At 41.0% G+C, this 23,358-nt stretch overlaps 1 protein-coding gene across 1 annotated transcript in view; it reads left to right on the forward strand.

Moving 5' to 3' along the window:
- pknox2 (pbx/knotted 1 homeobox 2) overlaps nucleotides 1–23,358 on the forward strand; it is a 196,963-nt gene that overhangs the window by 110,048 nt on the left and 63,557 nt on the right. Inside the window, exons 3-4 of the mRNA XM_047378753.1 lie at nucleotides 2,547–2,653; nucleotides 19,288–19,424. Coding sequence (XP_047234709.1) covers nucleotides 2,567–2,653; nucleotides 19,288–19,424 — 224 coding nt within the window. The 5' untranslated portion in view covers nucleotides 2,547–2,566. The remainder of the gene's footprint in view (nucleotides 1–2,546; nucleotides 2,654–19,287; nucleotides 19,425–23,358) is intronic.

The following is a 23,358-nucleotide window of genomic DNA, read 5'->3' on the forward strand; positions in this document are numbered from 1 at the left end:
AGAAAATTTTATTCTGAACAGAAGTTTCATTCTGCACAGAATCCACTGAAAGAGAAATTGCCTTTAATCCAAACTCAGAAAACCCTTTGATGTTGGCTGGAATAATTTTATGCCTACTTCTCTCTCATTTTCCACTTTATGTTTGCTTTGGAATTTTGATTGTGGCTACGGGCGCTCTCCACTTGATATGCATTATGAACGGTGTCATAATTCCAAGGCCATTGTTGAGGAACAAACATGTCATTTGTCCTCAAAATGAATTTGACAACCTATTGTGTAACTGTACACATTTGATGAGTTCAAAGGGAGGTTTGTACTTTCACACCGAAGAGGACAGTGTGCTAAAATACATTTTTTTTTTTCTTTTTGTCCTTCTTGTATGTACTTTCACGCCTAGGCAGCCACAGCATGGCATGTGTTTGTGCACACATTTTGTGTCTCTTTGTGCATATTTATGGATGCCCAATTGCCTGCTCAAACTTGGCATTTGGTGGCTTGTTCCTTCGAGGAACAGCAAAACTTGAGAGGCCCAAAATACCATGTGGTAATTGTACTAGCTTTATCTTCAGTCTCATCAATTAATGTGCAATTTTCCATTTAATCACTAACACGCTCACTGCATTTGCAATTAAAATGAGGGCTGATAACAGAGAAGATGTCTTTCAGCTGATACCAGCTGGAAAGAGAACAGAAACCAGAAGACGCAATCAGTACACGAAATGACTCGCAGAGGCATGCGCGTGGCACACAAACAAGTGTGAAGACACACAACGCAAACATTGATCCTCATCAGATACTGAGCTCAGTCCACACACATCCATACACATGATACACAAAAACAGCAAGACATGTTAAAAATGCAGATTTTCAGCTAAAACCTCAAATTAGAAACCAAACCACCATTTATTATCAGGATGTTGGCAGGAACACGTGGTTTGGATGCCAATTAAACAAAGAAACAACTCAGTTCTATTGTTCTCCATGCAGAGACATTGCCAGGATCTGACTCTCTTAGTCATGCTGACCTTTTGTCTGTTATTGTGCAGATTCAGAGGGTAAAGAAGAGATTTTAGCATAGAAGAAATGCAAAAAGGGCTCAAAACATATATATGTCTTGATGTCCTCTAGGCATAACACAGAGATTAAACACATCTGGAATCACTGTCTTTTACGATTTCAGCTGAGTGCATCTTTCTGTTTCTCATGGTCTTTATTTTTGCAGTGTTCATCCTTTAGTACATCGATAAAAAATCTGTTTTTCTTGGTAAATATATTTATTATGAGCAAAGTTAATTTTGTCAGCACATTTGAATTTTATTTCATTTATATTCTCTTGACAAAATGTGATTTTATTATAATGTATAATTACACATTTTAATCTTAGTCTAGTTTTAGTCGACTAAATCCTTTAACATTTAGTTAAAAAATATTAAGTCACAGAGGTTTCCTGTTTTAGGGTCTCTTTAAAAAAATGTTTTTCGTTACATATAGAGGAAATATTTATCCTAAGATGGAATAGTTTTGCAATACACTTTTATTTATGTGCTATGGCTCCATTTGACTAAGATATAATGAAGCGTTTCCTCCAGGTAACCTGAGTGTACCAGTGCACTGTAATTGCTGACTGCCTTTAATAAACACATATATCATTTTAACAGCTCCTGTAGATAGAAAACAATCTGTTGTGTGGTCTGTATCAGTCTGTATAGATTTAGACCTAAAATTATTCCTGATATTGATTGAGAAAAATTTGGCATTATAAATGGTTACATATTCAGGTGCATTTTCAAGCAGTGTTAACACAAAGGCTATATGGAGCTTCAGGGTGGATGACCTGCTGCGCCTGCCGTTGGAGGGGTGGGGTAGGGGGTCTGTTGGTGTGACTGTGTTTGTAATGTTACCCCAAACCAATTAGCTCAATCAGTGGGGGTTGGGCCACTAGTTACAGCAGAGTTCCACAGGGTACTGTCCTCGACCCTGTGGGGTCCCCAAAAGCCCCTAATTAGCCTTCATGACTGACTTGGTTAAAGTGCAACAACACCAGCAACCAATTGATAGATACTCACTATCATATACTGTGGCTCCATCATAGAGTGTAGCATTTAAGCAATCTCCAATTAGTAAACAGGCCTGGCTGTCTATAATTGGGAAACAAATAGTGCTTTGTTTGTGGTGTCATTAGAAACCTGCTGCTCCAGCTCAGCGTCTGCTGAATGTTTGTGGAAAGGGCTTCGTGACTGAAGATGTTCTACTTTGTTTTCTATGCTTGATTTGATCACTCTGTATTAATACAACATCCTGACTTGTCTGATAGCTATATGTAAGACCATGCAGAGGCAGACCAAGAGGAGAATAGGAAAAGAAATGAATTGGTCTGTCGAAATTGGAGAAGAAGACCGAGAGTGTGCTGTGTGTGTCTGCTTGTGTGTTTTATTGATTATTTTGTCACAGCAGCATCTGGTGGCTGATAGTGCAATAGAATTTAGAACCACTTTTCAAACTGGATCCAAGTTTGATGTCCTTTTCTCCTTCTGTGTATTTCGTAGTCTTGATGTGAAGCTGTCCCATGATGCAACATGATTCCCCAGCACCTGCAGTGACAATAATGGCCACACAGAGTGTTCCTCCTCCAACATACCAGGAAAGTCAACAGGTGAGAGTAGCATCTTTATCAGCAACCTATCTAGAAAGAAAGATTGAAATGTTGGATTATAGTTCATTTTATACTTAATTTTAAATGCATGTAAAAAAGTCTGACATTTTATTAAAAAGGGTGGTTCAACTACTCTGAGATCAAGAAACATTCAAATTAAAGATAGTTTTGACTTTGAGGAGAGACGTTAATAAGGATTTAACAATACGGTCAGATCAAAAGACAATACAATAAAACATCATCCCATAAAGCCATTCCATGTGATTTTAGCAATTTCTTTGGGAAAACTAAGATTTCCCATTTTTTCTTTTTACAATTAGACTTCATATATTACAAACTGATTAAATTATCTGTAATCAGTGTAAGGTTTTCCCGTTCATGCCGTTTACTTCCGTATACAAAACATGTTACATTCTACACTATGTTTTTGACATGTCATTACAGACTGCTGACTTCCACAGTCTTCTGTAACGTCTAGGTGCAGTACCATCTAATGCATACATGACTTATTACGGGTAATAATAATAATGACTTATTAGGTTTGTAGAATTCCACCGCTCAAGGTGGCAGCAGGTTGGAGTAGCTCTGTTACTTTTCATTCTGATTGATTCTTTTCGGGAACTCAAATTCCTCACTGTGGTGGATACAGTTGATTTTTTTATGGATGACTGTCCTCTCCGGTGTCAGATGCTGTGCGGCTGGGAGGATTTTTCCTAATACTTTTCTACTTTTGGACATTTGTTATGATGCATTGCCATGGCAACGGGGTTGTTTCTTACAACCGGGAGCAGCTGATTAATATCTCAAAAGCTCAAGTAATATTTCAACTAGAATACGTTCCACCTTCCGCTGTTGCTGACACTGCATATTATGTCATCAGGTAAGTTGTTGTCAAGCTACAGACACAAAACCCCAATGCATTTGTGGCAATTTCTGGTGATTTTAACCATGCTTCACTCTCTGCTACACTTCCAACGTTTCAACAATTTGTCAGCTGCTCTACCAGAGAAAACTAAATGTTGGATTTGTTTTAAGCAAATGTCAAGGACTCATACATCTCTACAGCAAGACCTCCTCTAGACAAATCAGATCACAATCTTGTTTTTCTCTGCTCGAAATATAAGCCTCTTGTTCAGAGACAACCTGTAATAAAGAGGACTCTGAGATGGCGGTCACAGGAAGCTGAAGAAGCTCTGCAAGGTTGCTTTGAGGCTACAGACTGGGACACGCTGTTCCAGCCACACGGAGAGGACATCAATCCCATGACTGAGTGTGTAACCGACTATATAACTTTCTGTGTGGATAATACCATCCCCACTAGAACCGTGAGATGCTTCCCCAATAACAAACCCTGGATCACCAGTGACCTGAAGGACCTGCTTAACAAGAAAAAAAGAGCCTTTAGAGAGGGAGAGAGATAATTATTGAGGAGTTTACAGAAACAACTTAAAGTCAAGATAAGAGACAGCAAGGAGTTGTACAAGAAGAAGCTGGAGAGCAAGCTCCAGCAAAACAATATCAGAGATGTGTGGTCAGGGATGAAGAAGATCACAGGCTTCAAGCAGAAGGATGATCAGACCGATGGAGGTCTGGACAGAGACAATGAACCGAACACATTCTTCAATAGGTTCAGTTCAGAAATAAGCTCAGCATCCTCCTCTCCTGCTCAGCCAAACAGACTTCCCACCCTCAGCTTTCCTGTCACACCTCAAATGTTTTATCTTCCACCTCAGCCATGGACCCTTCTGCTTCTACATGTTTGTCTTCAACCAAATCAGAAGATGCTGATGCTTCCTTTGCTTCCCCCTTCCACCTGTGTGTCTCAAGAGGTCAGGTGAAGATGCAACTGGAAAGACTGAATCAGAATAAGGCTGCAGGTCCAGATCATGTCAGCCCTAGAGTCCTGAAGGCCTGTGCAGAGCAGCTCTGTGGGATTCTGCAGCACCTCTTCAACCTCAGCCTGGCCCAGAAGAAGGTTCCAGTGTTGTGGAAGACTTCCTGTCTTGTTCCGGTATCAAATAAAACTCACCCATCAGTCCTCAATGACTATAGACCTGTTGCCCTGACATCTCACATCATGAAGGTTCTAGACAGACTCCTGTTGGCCCACCTGAGTAAGCAAACAATAAACTATCAGGACCCCCTTTAGTTTGCTCATCACTGTGGAGTTGGAGTTAAAGATGCCATCATACACCTGCTTCAACAAACCCACTGTCATCTGGACATAGCCAGCAGCACTGTGAGGATCATGTTCTTTGATTTCTCCAGTGCATTTAACACAATTCAACCTAATTTGCTTTGTCAGAAACTCCAGAAGACTCAGGTGGAGGCCTCAACAATCTCCTGGATCAAAGACTACCTGACAAACAGACCACAGTTTGTGAGACAGAAGGGTTGTAAGTCTAACCAGGTAGTCAGCAGCACAGGAGCACCATAGGGGACTGTACTCTCACCATTCCTCTTCGCTCTGTACACCTCAAACTTCCAGTACAAGACAGACTCCTGTCATCTGCAGAAATATTCTGATGATTCTGGAGTCGTGGGGTGGATCAGAGATGGACAAGAAGATGAGTACAGGAAGTGGGTGGACCGCTTTGTTGCATGGTCTAGAAACAATCATCTAATATTGAACGTGAATAAAACAAAGGAGATGATTGTAGATTTTAGGAGAAACAGGAATAGGTCAAAAACTATTTCCATCATGGGAGAAGAGGTGGAGGTGGTGGAGGAGTATAAATACGTTGGTGTTCACCAGGACAACAGACTAGAGTGGAGATGCAACTGTGAAGCCATCTACAAGAAGGGACAGAGCAGACTGTACTTCTTGAGGAAGCTTAGGTCCTTTGGTGTTTGGAGCAAGATGCTGCATATCTTCTATAAGTCTGTTGTGGAAAGTGTGATCTCTTCTACCATCATCTGCTGGGGAAGCATCATCAGAGCCAGGGACTCGAAAAAGCTCAACAAGCTGATAAAGAAGGCCGGTTCTGTTCTGAGGACTCCTCTGGAACCTCTGGAGATCATTGTGGAAAGACGGATTCTTCATAAAATGAAGAACATTATGGAGAACCCTGAGCATCCTCTTCATGAGACTGTTGTACAACAACAGAGTGTCTTCAGTCAGAGGCTTCTTCAGATGTGCTGTAAGACAGACCGCTACAAGAGATCCTTCCTGCCCACAGCCATCAGCATCTACAACAGCTCTTCTACATAATGAGCTACAACAACATTTAATTTCCCTTTGGGATTAATAAAGTATTTTTGAATTTATTTGAACACAAACAGGTAGCTGAGGATTAACTTTATTCAAGTGGTGCATACATCACATAACTTGTGTGACCTTTAACACTTCAAAAGCTTTTCCTCTTATGCATGATCCCCTCGCTTCAATATGACAGTTGTTTAGGTCAGCTTAGGTCAGATCAGGTTATGTTTGATTCTCTAGTTCTTGTACAACAATACAGACACAAAACGTTAATTTCAATGTGAGTTGAACAGAAATGCTGAGATAAAATGAATATAAGTCCCTGCAAATACAAGCAGAATAGGTTTTAAAATAATTAAAATAAATAAAACAGACCAAATAATTAAAACATAATTGGGGAATTTATCAGCAAGTGAAAGCAGAGTCAAGTTCTACTTCAACTGAATGCTAATGAGAACAGATGGATTCTCTAAAGTTTTAATAATCTCAGCTTTTTTCAGTGAATACATTACTTTTGTAACCTGAGAGGTGTTGTCCAGCTACTACATTTGCATATGGAAACATTCTGTTTCAGATCTACACAGTGTATCAGTGCTGGTACTACCAGTATGCAGCAGAGCTTAAAGAGTGAATCTTCTACAGCAGCACTTTGTAGAAAATAGAATTACTCCCATCCCACTATTGCAAATGTGCTTTGTGTTTCAATAGTGCACAGTTTTATGTGGTGTAACTAATGTTCCAACATCACCTTTCTACACTGAAACTGTAGCATTCACTGTTTGATTTCCAACAACTTCAGGGTTTTGGACATATTTTGGACATATATGGTAAAAGTCAGTGACAAAAACGTTGCAACTTAAACTTAAAAATACACAAATAAAAATCCCGCTGACCAATGATCAGACCACAGGCAAGGCAAGGCAAGGCAATTTGTATAGTACATTAAAGCAAAAAGATTGCAGTGATAAAAAAAAAAAGTAAAAAAAAAAAAAAGTACATTGCAGGGAAAGCAAAGACACCTAAAGAAAAGTTGGTCTACAGGTTGAAATTAATGATGTTTCAGTTAATAGTTTAGAACAATCAAAAGAAGTTCTAAACAAATGGGTTTTAACCTTGACTTAAACGAACTCAGGCATTCAGCATTTTTGCAGTTTTCTGAAAGTTTTTTCCAGATTAGTAGAGCATATGAACTGAATGCTGCTTTTCCATGTTTGTTTTTATTCTGGGGATACAGAGTAGACTTGAAACAGAAAACATGACTGGTCTGGAAGGTTGGTATAACAGCAAGTCTTTAATGTATTAATGTAGGTGCTAAGCCATTCAGGGATTTATAAACTAACAGAAGTATTTTAAAGTCTATTCTCTTAGATACAGGGAGCCAGTGTACGGACTTTAAAACTGGGGTGTTGGGCTCTACTTTCTTAGTTCTAGTGAGGACGCGGGTAGCAGGATTCTGGATCAGATGCAGTTGTCAGACTTTTTAGGCAGACCTGTGAAGGAAATATTTGTCAGGTGATAGAAGGCTGACTTAGTGATTGTCTTAATGTGCCTCTGAAGGTTCAGGTCTGAGTGCATAACTACACCCAGATGTTGGGCCTGATCTGTTGTTTCTAGTTGTAGTAACTGAAGCTTGATCTCTTGATTGCTCCTCCTTTACTCCTTTCCTTTGCTAATTACTGCAGTTTTGTTGTCATTCAACAGAAAAAAAATTATGGTACATCCACAAATTTATTTCTTCTATACATCTACCTAACATTTAAACAGGCCCATAGTCACCTGGTGACATCGTAATGTAGAGTTGTGTGTCATCTGCATAGTGATGGTAACTTATCTTGTTTGTTATAATCTCAGCTAGGAGGATGTAGATATTAGCATGTAGATATTGAATAGGATGGGTCCAAGGATAGACCCTTGGGGAATCCCGCATGTGATTTTTGTCAACTCTAATGTAAAGTTATCTATTGACACACAAATGTCCCTGTCCTTCAAATAAGTTTCAAAACAGAACCAGTTCTTGAGTCGCTCCAGTAAAATACCGTGCTCAACAGTGTCAAATACTGCGATGAGGTCCAATAAAACAGGACTCTGGTTCTTCCACAGTCTGCATTTATGCTGATGTCACTGAACACCTTTACAAGGGCAGTCTCGGTTCTTTGGTGACCACGGAAACCTGACTGGAAGGCGTCAAAGTGGCTGTTTATTGTTAAGAAAGTATTTAACTGTTAAAACACAGCTTTTTCAATCACTTTACTGATAAATTTGAGATTTGAGATTGCATCTAATTTTGCAATAGCAACTGTTTTCAAGGCCTTGAGGAAAACACCTGACAAAAGGGATGAGTTTATTTATTTTTTTATCAAATCAGACACTTGTCCAAATTTGTTTTGGTTGGACACATAATTTGTGCTGGACTTGATAGTGATGTACTATGAGCAGAATATTGTGCCATCAACAACTGAATTTGAATTGAACTAAATCTGTATTTGCATAATTTGAAAGTAAATGCTTTGGTTTGAAAATGAGGTTCACTTAATGGAAACTGAATTTAATGGTTTGAAACTGAATTAATTTGAAAATGTATTTTGTTGTATTGAAAATTCAGTTTGACTACTTTCATATTCAATTTTATAATTCAATTTCAAAATTCATTTTTTTTTGTGTCACACATCCGAGAAAGTTCCTTAACTTCCTTTTGACGTTTAAACTTATACAAAGAATGAATAATCAAAGATAATAAAGGAACTAATGCCCACTTAATGTTAGCTTAACAACATTAAGGATATTTTGTTTGTTTCAGTTAATATTTACTGTAAAATGCATCATCAGCACAGATTTGTCTTGACTCAAGGCTTGGGTGGAAAGACTTGAAACTTACTTGTGACTTGCAATACAATTCCTTGGTCCCACTTCTGCTGTTTGACCACAATGACAAAAATAAAGCTTGGAGGAGTCATAGTGAAGCTTTTTTTGTTTGTTTTATTAAAAAACATTTTTGCAGCAGTTGTGGCCTTTATTTTCCAGTATTTCTTGACAGCAGTTAGACAGGAAATGGGGGTGGAGAGAGAGGGGAAGATATGTCGGCGGGCAAGGAACTCGAACTTGGGACAGCCGCGATCTAGGACTAATGCCTCCATATTTAAGTGGCGCACTTAACCCCCTACACCACCAGCGCTATGCCCCCATGGTGAAGCTTTTAGATCTAAGATGAGTGTAGCAACTGTTAACATCGATATGGACGTACTGTGAGCAACACTGTCTGTGGCTTCGTAGTCGAGCATACCAAATTCCTATATTTCTGAAGACATATTCATACATTTCCCACACTTTCTGCCATGGCGTCATAGGATTGGGAGGCAGAACTAATTTGCCATGTAGCTCTCGAAAAACAAAAAGAAAAGAAGGTGGTGTTAAAGGCCATTAAACCACACTAGGGATGAAGAAGAGGAATACACCTGTCATTGCAAGGCAGAATGGCCGTGATGCTGCGTGTACTCGCAACTGGCTGCTCAGAGCAGTGTGTCACATATAAAACAGTTCGATGTGGAGCAGTATGTGTGGCACCACATTCATGTCCGGAGTCAAGTACGAGCCACTATGTTTTGCCCCTGAGGGTCTGTTTCAGGGCTATTGTTACTGGCACATGCTACAAAGTGAATGGAATAATAAAACCAGAACTACCTACAGATGGATTAAAACTTCGTTAGAGTTGGGTTTTAAACCTTTAAAGTTATCTCTAACTCGTTAAAACTTGTTTTGAAATGGACAAAGGAAGATAACCTTAAGGTTCTGGAATGGTCTTGACTTTAACCATACTTTAATTATTGAAAATGTATTGACTATGCTTACAAGACAGGGTTCATAGGATTCCTACTCCTTTTAGGTGAGTTCTACTATTTAAAAATAAAGAGTCAAATATCTGGCCAGAATTATGACAGAAACTTCTTGATGACTAAAATAAGCATGTGGTTTCTCTGCAAGTTGCTAAGGAATATTTAACCAATTGTTTGTGGGGTGAATCTATATGTTTGTGCATGTTTACACAGTTCTGATGCTGTGATCTGAGAATTATTTGGCTAAATTCAAACCTTTGCACCAAATGTATAATTGTATATTGTATGAACATTACCATTTAGGAAAATAACGCACCATTACAGGCCTCCAAATTGACTCGCCTATGAGAGGATGGAAACGTCTGACCAGAAATGTAAAACACTCAAATAACCTATTAAAAGTATGGAGATACTGTGGAAAAGCCAAATATAAGAACAAATTACCGCCATAAAACAGACATCAACAACTGTGCAAATTGTCCATCGGCTGCACAGCAGAGCATCTTTTTTCGATCACCTATCCTTCCTTCTCGTTTGCATTCTGCTGTCACCCTGAGGATTAGTGCTAGGGTGAGGTCCAAAGCAGCAGTGTAGGCACTCTACAAATGCAAATGAGAACTAGTTAAGTGTGAAGTAGCTAATTTATTTCCCATTTGTTGTTGGGATTAAGACTTGAAGCTTCCTTCTACCTCACCCTGACTCAAAAAGGGGGGTGGAAGATGTTAGACTTATTTCCATGGAGTGATTGAATGAGTTAGAGAAATGTGGGGTATACAATAAGTAAGACCATGGAGTGAGTTTGTAAATCATGTAACTGACTTACCGAGTCCTCAGCAAAAGTGACATTAACAGGGGTTTCTCTTTAGACAAAATGGGGTCAAATCCCACGATAAAACCTAGAATATAAATAAATGTCACTGAAACAATTATCAGTTGACAATGAAAAGCAGTCTTAGGCAAAACTCACAAATTGTAGAATCAACATGAACAGCAAACTGAAGAGAACCATTTAAACAATAATGGAACAGCCCAATAAAGCAGAGACACTACAACAAAACCAGGGAATTTATTTCATGTATATAAAAAAAAATAAACAAAGATTTAGCACTTCTCATGCCTGGAGGATATCTTGTCTTCCTTCTTGTGAAACAGAGCAAAAAAAAAAAAAAAAACACTTGTTAAAGAAGCAGTCCCTAAGTTAGCAGTAATGTCATCAATTAGTAAATGTCCAGGTGTTGTACTTGCCGATGGCTGGTGGCAGTCTCCACTACATCATTACTGAATTGGGTTTTAATAAGACATTCACCACTATACCTTTCACAGCAGAACCATTGCTTGTTTTGTAGATGGAGGGAAAATATCTGCCAGCATTCTAGTATGCCTAGCTGGATTCAGATATGAAAACACAACAGTTTCTTATTTTGGGGTGTAGGCCTGATCTTCAAAAGGCTTGCGTGTACAGAACTGCACACCAACCTCTTTGCATCAGCAAAGCTGATCTACAAACAAGGTGGTAATCGGATTGCGTGTGCCAAATTAGCGGAACTGCGGGTGCAAACGTTTTAGCGTGTCTTCCTTCATGAATATGCAAAACATATGATAATGACCCAAACGCGCAAATGTATGGGAGAAGGATATGCAAAGGTCATCCCTTACCACCCGCAATGCGATTTTCAAAACCTGAAACGGTTTGTGGACGCAATTTTTGCACGTGCATTTAGCACGTTTGAAATGCAGGTGCTAACTGGGACGCAAAAATGTCTGTCAGAATGAGGCATAGATAGAATGACAGCTGACAGGGAGAAAGAATCTTCGGTACATGGGCCAACAGATTTGGGTTGTCAAAAACAAAAGCCATGATATTTCACCTGTGGCCAACGTCTTGCAACACTTCATTCAACATCATTCCAGCATAACATCGCTGTCAGTCATCATCTGCTGAACGCACACAAACCTGATCATGGCAAAATGTGCACATAACTGATCAAGCGCGAACGGCCTGCAATCACACATCATGCAAAAGACCCACTGTGCTTTGATGATAATATAATTAATAGGAAAGAACAAAAGACATTATAAGGCAGATTAAATCCTTCATTTGCAAACTGGATGCTAAAATCACTTAGCAGGTGAAAAATCATAATTTAACGGCAACATTTCCATGTGGTGAAAAAGACAATGTATGCTTTAACCTTGTCACTTAACAAAACACATTGCTTTATTGACAGTAACTTTATGTCACTGCAGGCCATTCGGAGCTGGATCAGTTTGATTACGTTGTTTAAATGTGAGCATATGCCAGAGGAGGGTTTCATTTATGCAGTTAAAAATGATTTTGCGTCATCAAAAAATTATTTAAACAATCAAACACGTTGTATATCGATGAAATATTGGCAAAACAAACAAAAATAATTTAGTAAAATCATTGGAAAAAAATTTATTTTTACGTACATAAATGTTCGATTTAACTTTTTAGAAGGACAGTTATGTGACGCTATGTTTAAAAATTTGCAAAGCTATACAAATTGCCAACTCCTACAACAATCTATTTTTATGTTGCTAATATTATGTTCAGGCTTAAATATTGTGGCTGTTTATGATAAAATCCGAACTCTTCGAACATATATTCTCAAAAAAACAACAGAACCCGGTAAGTCTCTGAAAAGGATTAAAAGATCAATGGAGACATATTAAATAACAGACATATTTGCCTTTTAAATTGTTAATATTGAATAGCCAATGTAAGAATTATGATTATTGATTAATTAATATTTATCAAGAATTGTAATTTAAAATCCTAATTTAAATTTTTTTATTTCTTAATCATGTCCTCTGGTGTTGTGATTATGGCTCAAGGCCTTTGATAATTAAAATTATTAAATTCTCAGTAACAATTGATAACTATTACTAGATGTCACTGCTCAATCAACCACTTCACCGAAGGTGGGGAACTTTGACCTTATTTTGACAAGACAGATGACTCTTGCTCAAAATAAACACAAACGCTTTCTCTTTATCTACGTGAATATTTATTAAATCAACAGCGCTGATACACCTCACTATTCTGATTCAATAATCTTAACCTAATCAAGCATGCAAAAATTATACAAAAAAGGGCTAGAATAAATAACTAAACAAGATAAAACAACATTGAGTGTGTATGAAATTCAAACCAAAAGTTGTGGCAAAAACAAGAGAAAATATGGTACTGGGCGCAGCTTTGGGAGCGGCCTCCTGGCTGCAGTCATAAAACCCCCAAAGTTGAGCTCAGTTAAAGGGTCATAAAACCTTTAGGCGGCAACCAGTGGAAAAATACTAAGAGTGAAGACAATGGAACAGTGAGTATTCCACCATGAGGTTCTACCAGTCCAACTTTAAGTTCACCTGAGTCTGCGTTCAGGTGTTCAAACACAGTGAGACATGCACAGCTTCAAAGCGCGGCGGCTTTCAGAGTCCAACAGCAATCAAAGTTTCAAAAAGGCATTGCATGCACAGATATTAGAACACATTGGACTATAAGTGGCGATTCTAAATCGCCCTAAAATCCTACTCTATCCTGCCCAAGCTATTTCTAATAGAAATAAAACAAAACGGGATTACTTGTTGTCATCTTCTCTGGCCTTCCTCCTTTGGAAAAGGGGAAAATATGACGGACCGTCAGCAGTCGACTGGAACAAAAACAAAGAGGAAAATTCCGTCTCCTTGGAAAACCTCCCTGGGCTTTTCTTGGGTTGCGTGTTAAATCCACGCCTTCAATTGGTAAAGTAAGACTTGCTGGTCTTCCTATCCCTGCAAGCCGTTGGCTCGTTGAGCTTTTCACAAGTTTGGCCAGTGAGGAGAATTAATGAAAACCCACGTGTGAGTTCCTTCTCCAGAATGATGTGCGCCTCCTTTGCGTGGTAACCGCGTCTCGTTTTCCAGAGGGACAAAAAACAATGGCGGGGCGTCTCCCGTGTCCTTATATAGCCCACTGTGACATCAGAGCTGCAACAACCCTTCCTATTAGCTTCAATACCTGCTGGGAGTTGTGGTAGCAGACGATACTGGGAGGTATAGTAGCGAACAAATGGTTCAACACCAATTTGTTACAAATTACGTCGAGCAAGATAAGAGAAATAATCTCATCAGGGCAGATGACAAACCTGCTGTGAGTAGGACAACAAAAGTTACTGTAACAGCTGAGAAAAGCAAGGGCCGAACGGAACAGAAGTAAAAAAATAAGCAGTTGGATCAGTTATAATGATGCAGTGTAACAATCCCTGCTTATTCCTAGCAACACAGCAGAGGATCTGTTTACTTTTCCTCTTGTTTCCTCTCTCAGCCAGTAGCACATGCAATTTCCTCATTTATATAGGGCGGTCTGCACCTGTTTTGCACGCAACACGGCCACTATATTGCATGCGTAATTTATTTATAGTACATGCAAATTAGCACCCGCTATTTGGGATCTTAAGATCAGGCCCTGTGTGTGTTACTCGCAGCTGCAAATAATCCATCCTGCTATCAAAGGGATGAACATAAGTAGAAGAAATCAGTGGTGTCGTGGTTTCCTTCAGCTGTAAGCTGTGCCTGGCTCTCCTGCCCAGCCTCGGTCTCCAAGCAAATTGCAATATTTCTGTTTTTATTCAGCCAATTTGTCCAGCCTGGCCCCCTCTCCACACCAAGCCATTCACCAACCTATATACACTGCCTGGCCAAAAAAAAAGTCACCGCCCGGATTTAACTAAGCAAGTAGGTACAAGCCACCAATTGGATAATTACTGCATGGGCGATTATGTTTCAGCTGGCAACAAGTTATTTAACCCCAACTGGTGCAATGAGTTGCTTGTCATTTCTTAAACAACCATGCCGAAAGACGCATCGCGTGGTCATGGAAAAGATGTCAGTCTGTTTCAGAAGGGTCAAATCATTGGCATGCATCAAGCAGAGAAAACATCTAAGGAGATTGCAGAAACTACCAAAATTGGGTTAAGAACTGTCCAACGCATTATATAAAACTGGAAAGATAGTGGGACCCATCGCCTTCGAGGAAGAAATGTTGCCAGAAAAAAATCCTGAATGATCGTGATCGGCAATCATTTTAACAACAGTAGAACTCTGGGCTATGTTTAATAGTGAAAACAAGAGCATTTCCACACGCACAATCCAAAGGGAACTCAAGGGATTGGGACTGAACAGCTGCGTAGCCTTAAGAAAACCACTAATCAGTAAGGCTAACCGGGGAAAAAAGCATTCAATTCGCTAGGGAGCATAAAGATTGGACTCTGGAGCAATGGAAGAAGGTCATATGGTCTGATGAGTCCAGATTTACCCTATCCCAGAGTGATGGGCGCATAAGGGTAAGAAGAGAGGCAGGTGAAGTGATGCACCCATCATGCCTAGTGCCTACTAGATAAGCCTGTGGCGACAGTGCTATGATCTGGGGTTGCTGCAGTTGGTCAGGTCTGGGTTCAGCAACAGTATGTGTTCAAAGAATGAGGTCTGCTGACTACCTGAATATACTGAAGGACCAGGTTATTCCATCAATGGATTTGTTCCTCTCTGATGGCATGGGCATATTCCAAGATGGCAATGCCAGGATTCATTGGGCTCAAACTGTGAAAGAGTGGTTTAGGGAGCATGAGACATCATTCTCACACATGAACTGGCCACCAGAGTCCAGACCGTAACCCCATTGAGAATCTTTGGATGTGCTGGAGAAGGCTTTGCACAGCGGTCAGACTCTACAATCATCAATGCAAGATCTTGGTGAAAAATTAATGCAACACTGGCTGGAAATAAATCCAGTGACATTGCAGAAGCTTATCGAAACAATGCCAAAGCGAATGCATGCCGTAATCAAAGCTAAAGGCGGTCCAATGAAATATTTGAGTGTGTGACCTCTTTTTTTTGGTGGAGACTTTTTTTTGGCCAGGCAGTATATAAAAAATGTGTCTTTAACTTTTAAAGAATCTGTTCCACTTTTAATTTCCTCATTATCACTGAAAAGCACAGTGGAGGGCAATAATTCGGTTTCTGCCCCTTCACAAATTGATTCTTTTGTTTATAGTGTTTCTTCATCATTGTGTGATGCATTAGACAATGCAGCCCCCTTGAAAAAGAAGGTAATCATTCATAAGAGGCAGGCTACTTGGTTTAATTCAGAGCTGCATACTTTGGAGAAAATTGGAGAGAAAATGGCGCTCTACACACCTAGAGGATTCCTACTTAATCTGGAAAAATAGCCTACTGTTGTATAAAGACACTTCGCCAAGCCAGAACAGCTTATTTCTCATCATTAATAAAAGAGAACAAGAATAATCCTAGGTTTCTCTTTAGTACAGTTGCTAAACTTACACAGAGTCATAGCTCTGTTGAGCCATCCATTCCCTTAGCAGTCATGACTTTATGGGATTCTTCTTAAATAAAATTGATTCTATTAAAAAGAAAATCTTTGACATATTCCCGAAGATGATTACTTCATCCTCAGCAAGTGAGACAACATTGGAAATAACTGCTGAACCTGATTTGTGTTTGGACTGTTTTGATCCTGTGAAGCTTCCTGAGTTATCAGAAATATTAGCTTCATCTAAACCTTCAACTTGTATGTTAGACCCTGTATGTATGTACCTGACTGTTGTGAAGTGCCTTGAGACAACATTCAATTCAATTCAAAGATACTTTATTGATCCCCGAGGGGAAATTAGAATTCCAGTACAACTCATCCAAACATACATCATGACACAAGACAAGGGGGGGACGGGTCACCGAGGCTTTGCTACCCACTCACAGGCGCTGCCCTTGCTAGATGAGAAAAGAGGCCACATTAGGTAAGTAGAGGGAAAAAAATCATATTTTACACTTTATCCTTAGCAGGATACAGTTTGAGATTGTAAAAAACCTCAGCACAAAGAAGCAACAAGTTGACAAAACATCATGCCGGTGAAGGTGGTGTGAGGGGTGCATATGTTTATCTTGAGCATGTGTTGTGAATTTGCGCTATATAAATAAAACTGAATTGAATTGAATTAGTGGCTGTGCAGAGAACTCTGGGTAAGGTGAAGCTCAAAGAAAAAGCTACTAACCTTTTTCAGAATCCGTTAGAGAGTAAGGATGCTGATTTTCGGCTCCTCGGGGCTGTAGGCTGGTGTCAGCGGGATGACATCACAGAGGATCTGAGAGACTGTGAATGAGACTCCTTGGTTTAACGTAAACAGGACAAAAAGCAGGGTCAAAGCCGGGTAAGTGGAAACAGTTGACAGGATGAGGGGACTTGGCTTAAATCAGTAAATGAGGCACAGAAACGTGGTCAGACGTGGAGAGGCAGATACAGGCAGACAGATCCAGGGGTTTGGCAGGAAGCGGCAGTCAGGAGGCAGAAACAAGGTTGATGTCCAGAGATCAGAAGCCAGGGAGATATCCAATGATGGCAGAGCAGAACAGGGACATCCAGGAGGCAGAAACGAGATCGAGATCAGGTAGGTAGGGGAGGTACGCTGGACATTTACTCACCCAAGGCTTTTGATAATCTGTTGCTGTTTGTCACCCAGCGCACAGCATATAAAGCCAGGACAACAGGTGGAGTGAGTGAGGCATGATTAGGGTGCTAGCAGGAGAGAAGCGGGTGAAAACAATTTTCAAGATTCCTTCTGCGCACAGAGAATCACAGGCAGCAAGGGGCGGTGCAGACAAACAAATCCTAATCATAACATATATAACAACAACGTTACTGAAAAGTACATGGTACAAATGAATGCAAAATGTATTTAGTGGCAACCACAGCTCAATATAGAGTATGTTTGTATATCTGTAAACACCTGAATCCAAGACAGATATGAAAGAGATTAGAGTCACAAACATCCAAAGGCTCCCCAGACGACGGGTACCCCGGGAGGACCACTGGCAGGACTACAATACCACATCCCCCTCAGAGCCTCAAGGGAACGACCCAATAGCCACACTGCAGAAGCCCCAGGGAGCAGCGACAAGCCCACAGCCCCCCCAGCTGAGGCCTGAAAGAGCCAGGGGGCCCTGGCCCGCCAAGCAGTCACCGAACATTAGCTGGCACACATGGTAGTTCCCTTCATTCTGGGGGGAGACAGGCAGGCGGCCCAAGACACCAGTTCAGACTTGGACCGGCACCGCCCGGACAACCCCGGCTCAAAACCCAACCCCACGCCACCGATCCCCAGTACCCAACTACCCCCGTCCCCATCCAGAGAGGAGGCCACAAACAATGAATTTCAATTATAACCCCATAAACCCCAACATGAATTTCCCTAGAGGGCCACCCTCAACAAGGACACAGATCAAACACATGCAACCGAACACAAATCCCATGAATCCCCTCCCCACAGGGTCATACCCCCACAAGAGAGCTCCACCCCTGAAAAGCCGATGAAGACATATCGATACAGCGTCAGCCCCCCAACACAGCGTGCTGCGATGGCAAGGCGAGGGCCTGGCAGAAACCCACCCCAGTCACTGCCCGCAAGTGCAAAAGAGCAGACACAACCGAGCCCCATACCCCCACAGGACCTCCCGACTGGATCAAGTCACCTGCCAAGCAGTCCCCGGCCAGCAGTGCGCACCCAGGGGCAATGGCCCTCAGTGTTCCCCCATAACCACATAAACCACATAAACTGTAATGTCAGCCCTGGGAGAACCACACCACTATTGTTGGCACCCCCCTCCCACAGACAAGACAGCGAGGGGAGCAGCACACCACCAAGCCCACCCAACCACCAACCCTATGCCAGGAGCCCCAGACAGCCTGTCCATTCGAGAGAAACAACAAATAAATAAATAAAAGTAAACATGCGCCCAGGCCAGCCAACCGCCCCAGGCCAAGCACAACCCGGTAGGGACCCCAGCGCAGGAACAAGACAAACTCCACTGCCCCACACACCCGACTGTTACGACAGCCCGGGTACAAGCCAGGGGCCAGTACCACAGGAGGAAGCAATGGTGGAATGCCACCACAGCGTGCCGAAGACTGGGCACACCATCAACCCCTCGCCACAGGCCTCCCACACAACCCCAGCTGGCAGACTGGGCACCAGTAACTGAAATCCAAAAAATCAGAACGATCTGGAGAGAAGAAAAACGCCAGCCCTGGCACCAATCAACCCCTGAGACCCAACTCCAGCCCAGACACTGACCAGAAGGCCCGCTCCTCCTTCCGAACTCCAACCGCAGATGGCAAACAGCTAACGGGGGTGTGGATAAATGGTAAATGTCAGTCAGTCATTTCTTTCAAAGTGGGTCACAGGGAAGCTGGTGCATATCTCCAGCAGTCTATGGGCAGGAGGCGGGGTACACCCTGGACAGGTCGCCAGTCCATCGCAGGGCATTGCGGGTGTATTCTACTCTCTTGGTGCCACATACCAAAGCACACCTAAAGTGTAGTAGAGTCCACGCCTCAGCAGGTCAAGCCTGTTTTAGTGAAACAGACCAACCATTATTAGGCCGGTGATCATAATGTTATGCCTGAAGTTCTTCAGTGAGAAGGATATATTATATATATAATTTTGTCGCCTTGCAAATGAGTGATTAATGCTCAAAACCTTTTTGAGAATGTTAAGATCTTTACTAATTGTTCTGTGTTTTTTTTCTTTTGCTAGATGACGGGCACAACTCAGCAGAACTCCAAGACCCCACAGGTCCATATTCCAGCAGCCTCTGCAGCAGGAAATAATTCTGTCAGTGTGACCCTTGACCCACAGGCACAACTTGAGTCTGACAAGAGAGCTGTTTACAGGTTGGTTCAGTCAATAAAAACAAAAAAAAATATTTTATTGGAAGGCTGATCATAGCACTTGAACATCTATTTGAATTTCTTTTCAATATTATCCAAGTATTAACTATGAAATATCTGTCTAGTGTTCTGTAAGCTTGATAAAACTGTGACATTAAACTGCTTGAGGATCTTATTGTTTAATGCCACAGAACATGTTTATTTTTCTTATGTTCTGCTGGTACAAGCAGGCTATGAGATTAAAGCTTTTAAAGCTGTACACAAAGGTGTGCTTTCTTTAATTTTCTCGTGGTCTCATTCATGTGTGGGTTTCTTTCCAAGTACTCTAGTTTCTTCCAACAGTTCAAAGACATGTACAGTACCGTGTATTCAGAACTAACATAAATAATCTGTCAACCTCCGTTTTCAAATCTTGCCACAGATTATCAAGCAGATTAAGGATTGAATTTTGACTGCATCATTCTAACATGCTGTATGGCTGTCAGTTTTGGATCATTGTTCTGCTAGAAGGTGAACCTCCACCTCAGTATTTTGCAGCCTGTAACACCTTTTCTTTAGGGTTGTCCTGTATTTAGCCACATTCATCTTCCTTACAGCTCTGACTAGCTTCCCTGTTTCTACTTGAATGTAATTTCCCTCACACCATGTTGCTACCTCCCATCAGTTTTCCACCACATACAGCATTTAACAAGTGACATTTTGTCTCATCTAACAAAAGCACATTTTCTTCATGTTTGCTGAGGCTCCTACATGACTCGTGGCAAACTGCTAACGTGACTTTTTATTGCTTTCCTTTAATGACGGATTTCTTCTTGTCTCTGTATAATAAAGGCCAGACTTAGTGGAGTGCATTGTTGATAGTTGTCTCCATAGAGTATTTCACCTGAGCTGTGGATTCTTCTAACTCCTCCAGAATTACTATGGCCTCTTGGATTCTTCTCTGATTAATGCACTCCTTGCTTGGCCTCCAAATTTAGGTAAACAGCCATGTCTTGGCAGGTTAGTTCTGACATACTCTCCCCTTGTTCAAATGATGGATTAAAAGGAGCTCTATGAGACGTTTACAGCTTGGAATATATATAGACGTCCTGACCTGTCTGCTGTGTTCCCTGGTCTTCTAGAAAAGTTGGATTTATCCTAAGATTACATCACACACAGGTGGACTGTAATTATTGGTGATTTGTGAAGACTGTTGACTGACTGACTGATTGGGCTTCATACAAACGCACACCATATTTTTCATCTTTGTATTTGTGAAACAAACTTTGTTTGTATTTGTGAAACAAATACAAAATCATGCATCACTGTTCTTGCACTTTACAACTATGCACTGCTCTGTGTTGGGGTATCCCATAAACCCCCAATAAAACAATAAAGGGCCTCTGCATGGGGAGTGATATGTCCCGGGGCCACTGGGTCCATGGCTGGATCTGCTCGGGCGTAGACGGCTGCCGGCGGGGCCTGTGGGCTCATCGCTCCAGCTCCTTGGGGATTCTGCACTGTGGCTGCTCGGTGGTTCCCCTCGGACTCTCCCCTGCTCTTCTCTGGGGGTTGTGGTAGTCCCGGTGATGGTTCTCTTGGGGTTCCTGTGCTCTGGGGATCCTTTGGATGCCTGTGGCTTGGATCTCCTCTGTATTTGTCCCAGATCCAGGGTGGCAGGTCTGTGGCTCCTCACACTTGCTATTGCATATTTTTATGGAGAAACCTTATATACACAACCACGCTCACACTCAGATCCACAGGTGTTTAGATTCAGGTGTTAACAAATACACAAATGTTCTATATTGAGCTGCATTTACTACTAAATACATCTTGCATTCATAAGTACCGTGCACTTTTTGGTAACAATGTTGTTATTATACTGTATATGTTTCTGTAGGTGTAGAAGCAATTTTCTAGGGTGTTATCTTGTATTCTCTTCATCCTCCATTCTTTTTTACTTCTCTCCGTTTTTTCCTTTTTGCCCCATCTCTCTGTTGTGCTTCTCATTTTTTTCCTTTTCATTTCTGTCTCCGTGTCTGTAACAATTGAAATAATCCCAAAGTAGTTTCTAATAAAGTTTCTTTATAAATATCAAGCAGAGCTTTAAAGCGTTAGCTGTAATGCTCCACTTGTGAAAGTAAATCTTTTGGACTTTTGCTTGGCACTCAGACAACAATTCTAAGCGCTACTCTGCCGGACAGGATACGGTTAAAAAAAAAAAAAAAAAAGTTTGTATCTGTAATGTAACACATAAAAAGGTTCAAGGGGTGTAATTATTGGGTAAAGCTCTGTATGTTAGGATATGTGGCCTCTAAATTGCCCTAAGGAATGACTGTTTTCACATGGTTGGCTTACTTCTGTGTCTCTGTCTTGAGAGATGGTGCCAAAGACATGGAAAAACACAGAATACTTGGCAATCCTTAGGGCAATTAAGAAGCCAAATAAACAGTTTAGAGCTTCCTTAAATCCTGTAAATAAAATCATATAAAGTTTGCCAATTTCTTATTACGCTTATTGATGTTATCCGATTCCCCACACCTACATACAACACTACAAGCACCGAATGTTATTCATATGTAAACGCAGGTCAGCGTTTCAGCTGTTTTTAACAACCGTTTGGTAGCATGTGTTCAGACAACAAAAACTAAGTATTGTGCAGGTTATGCTTGTAAAAATGCTGCAGTCCTAGAGAACGAAGAACTTAATACAAATATTACCTGCCACATCCAAGAAAGAAAGAAATGTCTGGTTAAATTTATTTTACATTTACTTCATAAAACCACAAAGATCCCACTTTTGTTTGGTGGAAAAACGAAAACAAAAAGTGGCTGCCAGGCAAATCTCAAAACCTAACCCTCTCCTTCACATTTCAGCTTATAACCACAATATTGATGTACCTTCATAATGAGATTGCATTACCTATTCATGAAGTAAAATATTCAAATACCCAGACATTTCTAGAAGCCCAGAATGGTGCCCCAGTGGAGTCAGAAAACCACCAACCAACTGGATCTATTGGGCTATATAAACTGAATGCACCCGACACGCTCTCTGCCATCCTGTAACTTACAGCCAGCAGTTTGCCATCTGTCTCAGCTCCTCTGGTACAGCCTGCAGGTATCCGCCACCGCCTTCTGAGGAGGTGTGAGCTTCCACGCTTCAACCTGAGGCGTGCCACCGCAAAGTCCTAAGCTGCTCCCCCGAGAGATGAGGCTCGCTTTGATGTGAGCAGCCATGTTTAAAGCAGCTCCTGGTGGTGCCAGTGGAGTTAGCTTCTCTTCCTCTTCCATGTACACATTTTAGATTACTGCTGTTCTCCTTCACCTTCTCAGTAAACCACATCAAAATGAAACAGTATAATAGCAACAAGACCAACCTGAAAGTTTAAAGCAATGACATTGTAATTGTGTTTTCTTTTACTTGTCTGAGTTATTTATTATTTTGCTGGCGCCAGAGGAATAAGTAAATCAACAGAAGGGTGTGATAAACAAGCAGATTAATAATAAAAAAGTCTAATGGCCAAGAAAAAGTAATTTAAAATATGATTAATTTTCCATATTATTTTAATATGTTTACACCTATGAAAATATTGAAATTGACATTTATTTATTATACCATTTCTTACTCTAATCCCCGTTTTCTTCCTTTTGATTTTAAATTAGTTTTTCTCTTTGTCCATGTGTAGTTTTCTGTTCAGTCTTAAGGATCATAATTATTGACTGAAAGCCTCCTTTTGCGGCCAATACAGCGTCAATTCGTCTTGGGAATGACATATACAAGTCCTGCACAGTGGTCAGAGGGATTTTAAGCCATTCTTCTTGCAGGATAGTGGCTAGGTCACTACGTGATCACATTGTCCACAGCCCAAGATTTGCGCTCCTTGCACCATTGAAATCAACCTTTGGTCACTCATGCCAATGAGTGACCAAAGGTTTGGCTATAGCAGCCCGGCCGT

This window comes from Girardinichthys multiradiatus, chromosome 11 (genome assembly GCF_021462225.1).
Source record: "Girardinichthys multiradiatus isolate DD_20200921_A chromosome 11, DD_fGirMul_XY1, whole genome shotgun sequence".
NCBI lineage: Eukaryota > Metazoa > Chordata > Actinopteri > Cyprinodontiformes > Goodeidae > Girardinichthys > Girardinichthys multiradiatus.